At 38.4% G+C, this 12,459-nt stretch overlaps 1 protein-coding gene across 1 annotated transcript in view; it reads left to right on the forward strand.

Moving 5' to 3' along the window:
- The window catches only part of SPATA16 (spermatogenesis associated 16), a 245,846-nt gene that overhangs the window by 144,218 nt on the left and 89,169 nt on the right, over positions 1–12,459 (forward strand). The window contains 1 exon segment of the mRNA XM_055569023.1: positions 11,411–11,495. Within this exon segment, the coding sequence (XP_055424998.1) occupies positions 11,411–11,495 (85 nt within the window).

The following is a 12,459-nucleotide window of genomic DNA, read 5'->3' on the forward strand; positions in this document are numbered from 1 at the left end:
CCTCGATTCCACATAAACTCATATCTAAAAAGCAAAGTAGAGGCACCCCTGTATGTCTGGAGGCTATCACTGTTTCTGCTAAGCACAAGAGATCTTGACTGGGTAAGATCCCACATCCACATTTCCTGCCAATAATCCTTCAGTTGTTCCCTAACTTCTGCAGGAAAAAGTCCAAACTCATCTGCTTGGAATCCAAGAATACCATAATCTGTCCTCGACATAATTTTCTGGCCCTCTCTTCTTTTACACAAACCTTCTGCCTCTCCTTAGATTCTGCATCAATACTTTCCACCTTCAATGCCCTTGTATGTAATATAAGGGCCAAAGGGGGGGAAAAAGCTCCCTTTTCTTCATCACCACTTAAAAATAATGATAGCCATTCTTCAGGTCTTAGCACTGAATCACTCCATTACAGCCAAAAGTAATCATTCCCCCTTTTAAAATTCTATAGCACTTATGCTCTGCACTTCTTAGTTAACATTATGTACTTAACATTTGCATAGTTCTTTACAGCCATAAAACTGCCTCATATTTTGATTACTCTTTTCAAATATGGCTGTTATATCGATACTCAAATTGGCAGCTCACAGAGGTCAGCATCATGTCCTTATACTTTTGAATGTTGCCGTGACTCTAAATCTTATTGTAATAAAGCATTTACTGAAAATGTTGATAACCCTATTTGGGGGTTTTGCATAGAAAAATTAATCATCAAAAATAAAACCAAGATTATATATATAATCTGAAATGAGTTTATTCATTTAGACCTCTTCAACTAGACATATATTTTTCTATAGGAGTAATAATACATTTCTTGAAATGGCCAGGAAAGGAAAAGTTGACTATGTCAGACTAACAAGCCAGAACCAAGGAGAAAGTATGTCTGCTGGTAAGACAAGCAGGGGAAAGGGACAGGGGAGGAGGACCAGACACCAATAGGTAATAGTAACTACCCTCACTGTTTCATCAACCACAGCAGTAAAGTCTTTAGAGAGTAGGCAACAGTTTGGTGAGAAATTAGCACCAAGGAATTCCAACAAAAGTTAATAAAGTCTTGTAAAAGGCACAAAAGAAAAGAATGGTTTTACATACTAATAAATAGTATTATTAATAAAGAGTACAGAACCACAGTGAAGAGGCCAAATTTTGATGTCAAATGTATTTTGTTCAATTCTGATCTTTTCACCACTTTTGGAAAACTAATATCCTCAATTTGAGGAACCTCGGTTTCCTCCTTTCATAGCTTGAGTTTAAGAATTACATGATATGGAAAAGTAATTACTGTATATTGTGCTGGCCAAAAAGTTCGGTTGGGTTTTTTATGTTACGGAAAAATCCTAATGAAATTTTTTGCCAACCAGTACATGGTAGGCATTCAAGAAATATTAGTTGCTGTTACAAATAACAATATTATTATTGTTGTAGTGTGTTGCTGGTTATCAATTGAGAATGTAGAGACAGGCAATATTTAAAATTCCTGGCTAGCAGGCAGACAGTGAGCTTCAAGGAAAACTCTCATCCATTACCGGACAATCTTGCAAGAATTCTAAAACTCCAGAATAACCACACCTGGCATCAAGTAGGAACACACTGAACTAGGTTTGGTCTGCAAAAGGTAGAAGCTTGGTCTCAGGGACAACTTTCAGCTATTAGAATTAGGCAATTAGGCACAGTGGCAGGCTTGTTACAAAGATCCAAAGACTAAAATTAACTTATTCAGTGTCCATCAGCTACTGAAATGCATGAACCTGCAGCATTGCAGGGGCTGAGCCTCCAGATGAACTAGGGGTAGTGGAGTAGGAAAGAGGATGACCAAGGCAAAGTGCAAACAAAAGCAGACGTAAGTTACTGAGCACCATATTCATCAGGTTTTCCAGAGAAACAGAACCAGTAGGAAATAAACATACATGGAACTGGCTTACGTGATTATGGGGGAAGCAAGGAGCCCTGTGATCTGTGGCTAGCAAGCGGAAGGCTCGGGAGCCACCAGGGCTGCAGTTGCGGTCTGAGTTTAAAGACCTCAGAACCCAAAGAGCCAATGGTATAAGTTCCAGTCCAAGTTTGAATCCAAAGATAGGAGAAGACCTGTCTCAACTCAAAGACAATCAAAGTGAATTCTCCCTTACTCAACCTTTTTTTTCTATTCAGGCCTTCAACAGATTGGATGAACCACACCTGCTTTGGAGAGGGCAATCTGCTTTACACTGTCTACGGATTTAATATTAATCTCATCCCAAAACACCCTTACAGACACACCTAGAAGAATATTTCATCAAATATCTGGGTACACACCACAGTTCAGTCAAGTTGACACTTAAAATTATCCCCCACAAGCACCTACTACTTATCAGGTGTTGGAAGAGGCTCAAGAACAGTGCCTCCTGAGGCTTAGTCTAGAGCTACGTCCAGAGTCGATGGGGATGTTCTGTGTCATTCACTGTAGCAGCCACTAGCTATTTGTGGCTATTGAGCACTTGAAATGTACCTCATGTACCTGAGAAACTAAAGTTTAAATTTTAATTTTAATTCATTTAAATATTAAATATAAATAGCTACATATGTCTAGTGGCTACCGTATCAGATAATACAGGTCTAGGGAAAGAAGGTAATACACAAGTAAATCAACAAGTAAATCACACAATGTGAGACGTACACAGGAAAAGGATAAGATTCTGATTGAGGTAGGGCAGAACTTATTTAGTTAAAATGGTCAGAGTAGGCCTCACTGAAGAGGTTATCAATGTTTAAGCTAAAGCCCAAGGGCCTAAATCTTGACAAGGAGCAGCCAGATGAATAATTGAAGGAATAGATTCCAGGCAGGTGGAACCACATACACAAATGCTCCAAGGTAGGAAACTTCCTATTTGCTTTGAGCAACTGAATAAGCCACACTTGATGGAAAAAGTGTTGAGGAGGAAAGAAAGGACAGCCTATTACAATAGTGGCAGGCCACCATAGGAGTTTGGGTTTTATTGAGATAATTTACAGTTACATTTTTAAACATCATTGCGGCTAACTGCCATATGGAAAATATATGAGCCTACAAAAAGATGTATCATGGGTGTGTGTGTGTGTGTGTGTGCATGAGCTTGAGTGAATGTGCTAGTTTGGCCCTCCTCCCAATCAGAATACAATCTCTTTAGTATTAGCATGTATTTGTATTCAGAAGGAATATGTACTTTGCATCCATATTAATTTATGTAAAATTAATGGTGTGTATATACATATGCTCTCGAGCTTTCTTAAGTATAGGAAGAAGGAAACAACCTGTTAAATACAATGAAAATAAAGAAGAATTCTGCAGTGAAAATTATCTGATAGATACACATCTAAGAAGTACTTAAACCAGTTACACAAATGAATAGCTGCATACAAACTCTAAAAGATTATCTATAAACTCTTGAGAGAGGTCATTTTCTGGTTGCAGAAGAAAGGAAAGGAGTAAGAACGTAAAAAGGTTAAAAAGACAACCATGAAACTGACTAATGTCAAGCAAAGGGGACCCACAGAGAAAGATTAAAGAAATTGGAGTTAATTAACTTAGGGAGTTGGTGATGGACAGGGAGGCCTGCCGTGCTGCAATTCATGGGGTCACAAAGAGTCGGACACGACTGAGCAACTGAACTGAACTGAGCTGAACTTAGGGAAGAAAAGATTAATAAACTATTGTGAGGATACATAGACAGAGGATAAAGTCTAGTTGGGGTTGCAGCACCACTGGATAGAAAACTGAAGCCTGCAGAATAAAACTGCAGAAGATGCTATTTATGACTGTGAAACTGGAATCAGTGAGGAAAACAGAGCAAGGTCCTTCCATGGAAGTCTTTACTATAGAATAGATTCTCATCAGTCTCATTTGAAAGGTTTAAGTGTGATCCTGCCCAAAGGCAAGATGCTGAGTGGAATGACTTTTCAAGGTCCCAGGTGTCAGCCCAACAAGACCACACAGTGGATGGTGTGATGCGATTTTCTTTTGTTTACCCATATCTTATTGTTTTACACCACCATGTGGCCACACTGAGTAGAAATGCTATAAATTTTGAATCTGAACATAGGCCTGGAAAAATGTCAATAATAGATTCTCATACTTTTAGAACTGCACAGTCTGTTCAGAGATATTCAATGTGTAAAGTCACCTGGCATGAATATCTTTATTCATCATGATTCTTTTTCAATATTAATTTGGAAAACAACACTGATATCTGTCTTATAAATAACAACATGTCAAATTCTTTTATTGTGTATTTGCTATTTGATAGAAATAGGATTTGATTTACAATAAGCTGAATTCATGACATAAAAATCTTTTATTTTAGATGCTATTTATTTGAAAGCCAGATTCTGACCCTTTTACATTTAACAGATATATTAAGTAAACGTGACTTCAGAAAGAATATTTTTTTAATGAATTCAAATACAGTATCAAAAGAATAGTTGATTTACTTGCAGAAAAAACAGTAATAATCAACACATTTTTCAAGACATCATGTTAAAAATAAATTTAAATGCAACACATTAAGCCACTGTGCTTCTTGGTACCTTTTTTCTTTCATTTATGTGATAAATACATCAGCATCCATTAGCATTTGTTAAGCTCTCGTATAAGCTAAAGGTTGCATTGGATTCTATTTAATACATTGGAGAAATCGCCAAAGCCCAGTCTGTCCCTTCATTCCCATGTCACCTCTACTAACAAAGCTTTCTGTTAAATATGGATGGTGAGGTAGACCTAGGGCCAGGCTGCTTGTGTTACAATCCTAGTAAACTATGTGTCATAGTTTATAAGGAGTTTAAGTTTTTTAGTTGAAGTAAATAAATAATGTTTTGTCATGTAATCCACAAATATTTGTTGTATGAGGACCACACTATATAGCACCTCATTAACAATGCCAGGTACTCCTTGGGCACTGCAGAGAGAACAGTGAATCAAATAGGCAACAATTCCGACCCTCAGGGAGCTTTCATTCCAGTGATGACCCACACAGTAAATATTGGGGCTTTGGGGGCCTAAAGTCTCTGTTATAATTATTCAACTCTGCTGCTGCTGCTGCTGCTGCTGCTGCTGCTAAGTCGCTTCAGTCGTGTCCGACTCTGCGACCCCATAGACGGAAGCCCTCCAGGCTCCCCTGTCCCTGGGATTCTCCAGGCAAGAACACTGGAGTGGGTTGCCATTACTATAGCACAAAAGCAGTCATAGACAAAACATAGACAGTGCGCAAATTGATGAGCATTGCTATGTTGCATTAAAACTTAATTAACAAACCCAAGTGGCAGACCAGATTTGACCCACAGGCCTTGGCTGGCTGACCCCATAGTAGAAGAAGACAGTAATAAATACTATCAAAGTGAAAAATAACAAACACTAATGTGAAATGGTGATAAGTACTGTGGGAAAAGTAAAAACAAACAAGAGTATGAATAGGGTTCGAGTGTATCAGGGTCGTCCTTTACTGAGAAAATAACACCTGAGAAAGACCTGAAGAAGGTGAGCAAAAGAGTCATGGGTGTCTAGGGAAAGAATATTCTAGGACAGAGACTGTCAGGTGCAAAATCCCAGAGGCAACAGTGTACCTGTTCTTTTTGAGGAAAGCAGGTGGACAGTTTGGAGCAACTAGGAAATGAGATCAGAGAAGTAATATGTGACCAGATGGCATGAGGCTCAAATTCCATTTTAAAGACGGGTTTTCACTCTGAGTGAGAACAGGAAGCCTTTGCAGTTTTAAGCACAGCAGTGACCTGCTCTGGTGCACTAATTTTAATGGGATCATTCTGGCTGCTGTATTGTGAATAGACGGAGGGAGAAGCAGGGAGTCCAGTGTGGGGTCTGTTGCAATAATCCTGGTGAGACATGATGGACCAGATGGTAATGCTGGAGGTGGTGAGAAGAGACAGGATTTGAAATAGGTTTAAGATAACCTGACCAGAATTTTATCTTGGATGGAATGTGAGACAAAGAGGGAAATCAGTGATGACACTAAGATTTTTGCCTAAGAAATTAGATAGATGGAGAAGACTACTAGAGATAGAGGAAGAAAGGAAGATCAGGGTCTCAGGTATGGAGATAAGATTAGGTATCCAAGTAGAGATGTTGAGATGGCAGCTTTAACAAGAGTCTGTGGATCAAAGAAGAGGACTAAACTCGGGGTATAAATGAATGAGCTGTCAACCCATGGATAGTGTTTAAAACCATTAAACTGGTGAGATCACCAAGGGATTGAGTACAGAAAGAGAATGGGTACAAGCATTGTGCCCTGGGAACTCCAAGGTTAGGAGTCCAAGAAAATGAGGAGACGCCAGCAAAGGAGACTGAAAAGGGCAACCAGGAAGACAGGAGGGAAGTCATAAAGAGCAGAGCTGTGCAAGCCCAGTGGGAAGAGGATACTGGAGGAGAGAACAGTTGCATCAGTTATACTGGAGAGTGTGTGTAAACTAAAAACTGAGAAATAAGCCACTGTATTTAAGAGTGTGGAGACCATTAGCAGCATCAATAAGAGCAGTTTCAGTGAAGTGGGAGGAATAAGAGCTGAAGTGAGTTGCAGAGGGAAGTTTTTGTTCTTTCATTCATTTGCTTTTTTTTTTTTTTTTAAGAGAAAGAATTAAGATGATAACTGGAAGGGAAGTGAATCAAGAGAGGTTTTGGGGGTGTCTTGTTTTGTTTTAAGGTGGTAGGAGGAACAGCACTTTTGTGTGTTAGTAGAAAAGCTCCAAGAAAAGGAGAAATTTAAAGAAAGAACAGGAAGGTAAGAGAGAAAGAGCAAGAAAATTGCTGGAGGAGTTTCCATGGGTGGGCAAGACAGGATAAGATCTGGAGCAGAATTGTGGGTGGGCCGGATTCACATTCTGCATGTAAAGTGCTTCTCATGGTGCTCAGCACTTAGTAAATCTCAAAACAGACATATTAAACTACCAACTGTCAATTAAAAGGGTTTGGCTAAAGTGATCTGACAGTTCCAGTGTACCTACAACATTCAGTAGATGAATCAAAGTAAGTTGAATAGAATAAAGATGATGAAAGGAAGACATTTAGAAGTAACATTGAGTTCACATCAACTAGCATCTAGGATATTAGTCTAAAGGTAAACAAAAGTCTAAAAGATCCCTGAAGGAATGTAGGAAGAGCGACGGGTTAGTGTTTCCTTCTGACTCATGATGAGAGTCAAGTCCCAGGATCCCGCCAGGTACTTGACTCCTTATAGATAATTAATCAATTATCTTTGCCTTTTATAAGTTCAACATGATGGAAAACCACTATCCCTTGTCTCACAAGCACTGCATGGCATAATGTTATTTCCATGCCCTTTTCATGTTCTTCCACTGATTTTTACACTGTTTTATAAAGGCTAAGCTGTAGGGCAGCCATGATAGGGCAACAGACAAAGGAAAGTGGGGGGTAAAACCATCACTGCCGTTTCCACTGAGAAGAAATGGGGTTGGAGCAACTGCAACCCCATTGTGTTCCTAATATGAACACAGCTCTGTGCCACGTACTGGGAGAAACACACTACGCTTATGAAAAATAGCCCAGCAAACATGGAGCTCTATGAAACTATAGTTTGTTATCTTTTTATGATTATAATCATTGGGCTTCACTGAGGGCAGGTAGCTAATTTCAATGAATCTTAATTCTTCACTTAATTTCAATATAGACTTGGAGATGTATTCCCTTGGAAAAAGGACTTGAGCCCCCAGGTGTCATAAAATCATACTTAAGAACATAGTAAAATTTGACCACACGTTGTAATAGAAAAGCAACTTTTGGAAAACATTAATAAAAACAATAAAACTCCTAATTTTGCAACGATGAACTCAAAACCAACTTACCAAAACCTTTACAAATGCAGGAAAGCTGAGAAGCCCACTGTAGTAACCTACCTCCTCTCCTCTCACAATTGTTCCAATCCAAGGACAGAAATGACTAACATGATAGAAACAATCCATTTAGATTTTACTTAACTTGAGCCCCTGTGTCTATGATCCAGGGTTAACTGTTACAGTTCTTGTATATCTCAAAACTGTGAAGTTTCTTTCCTGAACTCTGCTCAATATTTTTAGTACAATATGTATGTTGTTCCTGAAATATTTAAGCAGACCTGTGACTAGAATGTGTAGAAGCTGGTGTCTGACTACTGATTGACACTTATATCTAGCTTGCCACCTGTTGCTCAGCTTAATACTCTGTTTATCTTAGAGTTAAGTAAACGATGCTACATCTGGCCCAGGATATGTGTTTTGTAAATAAAATCTTACTGGAACGCAGAAAGTTGTCCTTATTTATTTATTGTTTACAGCTGCTTCTAAAAGGCAAATGTGAGTAGTTAGGGCCAACAAAGCTTAAAATATTTACTATTTGACCTTTTACAGAAGGGGCTTCCCTGGGTGGCCCTAGTGGTAAAGAACCTGCCTGCTGATACAGGAGACATAAGAGACATGGGTTCGATCTCTGGGTCAGGAAGATCCTCTAAAGGAGGACATGGCAACCAACTCCAATATTCTTGCCTAGAGAATCCCATGGACAGAGGAGCCTGGTGGGCTACAGTCCGTGGGGTCGCAAAGAGTCAGACATGACTGAAGCGACTTGGCAGGCACTCACGCCTTTACAGAAAGAGGTTTCCCATACCTTGTTTAACTAATGGCTGGTGTCCTCATTACGCAGTGCTTGTCTGGGCCGTATTACATATCCACATGCTGACAAAAGGAGGAATCAGAGTGCAGATCAAGTCTTCACCTCTGAGGACCCAACATCTATGAATTTAGAGCGTACTGCCCTCAGCAGTAAGATTTTACATTTGCCTTGATATTTTAAATTCAGAATTTATGAAATGTATTTCTATTAGGTGACAAGCATCTACATGTCAAGTAGATTTCCTTTTTGGGTTATTAAAGGAAGAAAATTTACAAGGGTTTCTGTGCTAAGTCGCTTCAGTCATGTCCGACTCTTTCCAACTCTATGGACTGTAGCCCACCAGGCTCCTCTGTCCATGGGATTCTCCAGGCAAGAATACTGGAGTGGGCTACCATGCCCTCCTCCAGGGACAAGTGTTTCTATCAAAATGCAAATATCTGAAATTTACTTTGCCCCTCTCTAGTCTAATTTTTATAACTTGTTTTCTACCCTCTATCAGTTTGTGTGATATGAAAACCTCCTAGCTCATTTCATCTTATCATTAAGCCAGGGCTTTGAAAAATATAAAAATGTTTCTAAAAATTATTCTTAAATTATTGCCATTTATTTTGAAATGTCAGTGGATAGATTCATTTCAATACCACATGTGTGAAAAGAGAAATACTGAACTGAATAATCCTTCAAATGGTAGTACTTTTTCCCATTGTTAATCTTTAGAGTCCTAATTTTTTGTCTGTCCTGAGCGAAAATCGAAGCATTCTAATTCTTCAACAGAGTACCATAGTAAGTTTATAGCTTCTCTGTCTTAAATAATATATATATTTAGGGAAGAAAAATTTCTAATTCAATTTACAATTATGTCAAGAAACAATACATATCTGCAGGCAAAGATAAGAAAAACATTCAGGGTACCAAGTGATAGATCTGCTTAAGTAAATAAACTTTTGGTACTAGTGATTAGGCACACAGGATTATTATATGTTTAATTGGCCAATGTGACAATTTGGAATTACTTCCAGTCAGGTTTAATTGGATTTGGAATCTCTGGAGGAAAGAAATAGAGAAGCCTAGCAAAGGAAAAGTCATAAAAGTAAACTGTTTTTCCAAAGGGTGCTAAGCAATGAATTAATATCCACTGCACAATAGTTTTTAATATCCCCTCAGCTTAATAAGACTAATGTGGTGGTTATACACACTAGATTCCAAAACTAATTCAATGAAGCACCAAGGCCAGAAAAGTGAAGTATTTGGTTTTTTTTTTTTTTTTAATTTACCAGAGTCTGTTTTTTGTTGTTTTTATTGTTGTTTTTAATTTTTTTATTATTATTTTTTTTTAACTTTACAATATTCTATTGGTTTTGCCATACATCAACATGCATTTGTCACGGGTGTACACGTGTTCCCCATCCTGAGCCCCCCTCCCACCTCCCTCCCCATACCATCCCTCTGGGTCATCTCAGTGCACCAGCCCCAAGTTTCCTGTATCCTGCATCTAACCTGGACTGGCGATTCGTTTCTTATATGATATACATGTTTTAATGCCATTCTCCCAAATCATCCCACCCTCTCCCTCTCCCACAGAGTCCAAAAGACTGTTCTATACGTCTGTATCTCTTTTGCTGTCTTGCATACAGGGTTGTCATTACCATCTTTCTAAATTCCATATATATGCGTTAGTATACTGTATTGGTGTTTTTCTTTCTGGCTTACTTCACTCTGTATACTAGGCTCCAGTTTCATCCACCTCATTAGAACTGATTCAAATGTATTTTTTTTTAATGGCTGAGTAATACTCCATTGTGTATATGTACCACAGCTTTCTTATCCATTCATCTGCTGATGGACTTCTAGGTTGCTTCCATATCCTGGCGATTATAAACAGTGCTGCGATGAACATTGGGGTACACGTGTCTCTTTCAATTCTGGTTTCCTCGGTGTGTATGCCCAGCAGTGGGATTGCTGGGTCATAAGGCAGTTCTATTTCCAGGTTTTTAAGGAATCTCCACACTGTTCTCTATAGTGGCTGGGCTAGTTTGCATTCCCACCAACAGTGTAAGAGGGTTCCCTTTTCTCCACATCCTCTCCAGCATTTATTGCTTGTAGACTTTTGGATCGCAGCCATTCTGACTGGCGTGAAATGGTACCTCATTGTGGTTTTGATTTGCATTTCTCTGATATGAAGTATTTGTTGAGTTGGAAATTTTTTATTTTCAATTTTAAGATGACTAGTTAATCCCAAGGTGAATAATCTCTATTTTAGGTAAAGTCTGAGACATGCCTAAATACCAGTATGACAGCTATATATGTTATGCTAGATTTGAAGGTGTTCTAGAGTCCATAAAGTAACTGTTACTCTATAAATGCTTTGAAGTTTATTAAGAGGTAACCAAAACAAAGCATTCTCTTTAAATATTCTTACACTATGGACATGAGTTTGGGTGAACTCCAGGAGTTGGTGATGGACAGGGAGGCCTGGCATGCTGCAATTCATGGGGTCGCAAAGAGTCGGACACGACTGAGTGACTGAACTGAACTGAACTGATATAAACAGAAAATCCATGTAGAAGACAAATGGCATGTTGCTTCTCTTCTAGATTTAATTTCAGTACCAAAAAAAAAAAAAAAAAAGACGTACTTTCTACATTCTAAAATGTGCTTTATGCTTTGCTTAATATTAGCCTAGTCAAATTTAAACAAGATCTTCTTTGGTATTTATATATACTGCCTGCTATAGTTTTCCTTCTGTCCTACCTATAAATTTTCTTTTTAATCTGTCCTTGTTCTTAGGAGTGCCATGATTGCTGACTACATGTTCTGGCTCTGTGGAGGAAGCGAACATGGTATAAGCAAGCTCATCAAACTGTACTGGCAGGTAAAAATTGATGTCCCAACCAGGGAGGAGAAGCCTGTTTCATTTTTAGAACCAAAATGAAGGACTGGTGCTTAAAAGACTGCTAGAAAAGGTAGCTCTGGGCATATCAATCAGAAGGACACTACTCAGTAGTATGTATTTATAATGAAGTAGATTTTCTGAGGCTAATTTTAAGGGCAAAATTCAAGGTTGTTAACCCTTGGCCCATACTTCAGTTTTACAACCCAATATAAATTTTAGACATCCCAGGAACTATGTTCCCAGACATGCTGCTATAATGACATGATCCTTTAAAATATGAACATTTTGTTTTCATAGATTCTTTTTGATCTGTGAACTGTAAAAGCAAATTCTAGAAGTAATACCAATTACATAATAAATAAAAACACAAAGATCCATTGTATTTGTGGGGCAATGTAGCATCTGAAACACTTAATCCATTATAAACTGCAGATCTTCTTTCTTATTTATTATTCAAAACAGCAAGAAGAAGTCATACCAAAGGTCAACTAAATGTCAAGAAGGGAGTCACAATTTCTCACAATTTTAAGAATTTGTTGTTGTTGTTCAGTTGCTAAGTTGTGTCTGACTCCTTGTGACCCCATGGACTGCAACACACAAGGCTTCCCTGTCCTTTACAATCTCCCAGAATTTGCTCAAACTCATGTCCATTGATTTGGTGATGCCATCCAACCATCTCTAATTCAGTCTCCTTCACAACATACAAATCTGTTCTTATCCTATTCTCTCCCCACAAACTGTCAATGGCTTTCTCCTGAAATACATTTAAGGTGAGGAACTCATTCCCCAAAAAAATAACATCTAACTCCCTAATTACTGAACTACTTTCCTCATTAAAATAGATTTATACTCCCTTAAAACTTTCATCAAGTGGTTCCCAGTGAGGCCACATGGACCAAATGGAAACCCACTTCCAAATGAAATGTTATCAAATATTTAAAAA

Source organism: Bubalus kerabau, chromosome 2 (assembly GCF_029407905.1).
Source record: "Bubalus kerabau isolate K-KA32 ecotype Philippines breed swamp buffalo chromosome 2, PCC_UOA_SB_1v2, whole genome shotgun sequence".
Lineage (NCBI taxonomy): Eukaryota > Metazoa > Chordata > Mammalia > Artiodactyla > Bovidae > Bubalus > Bubalus kerabau.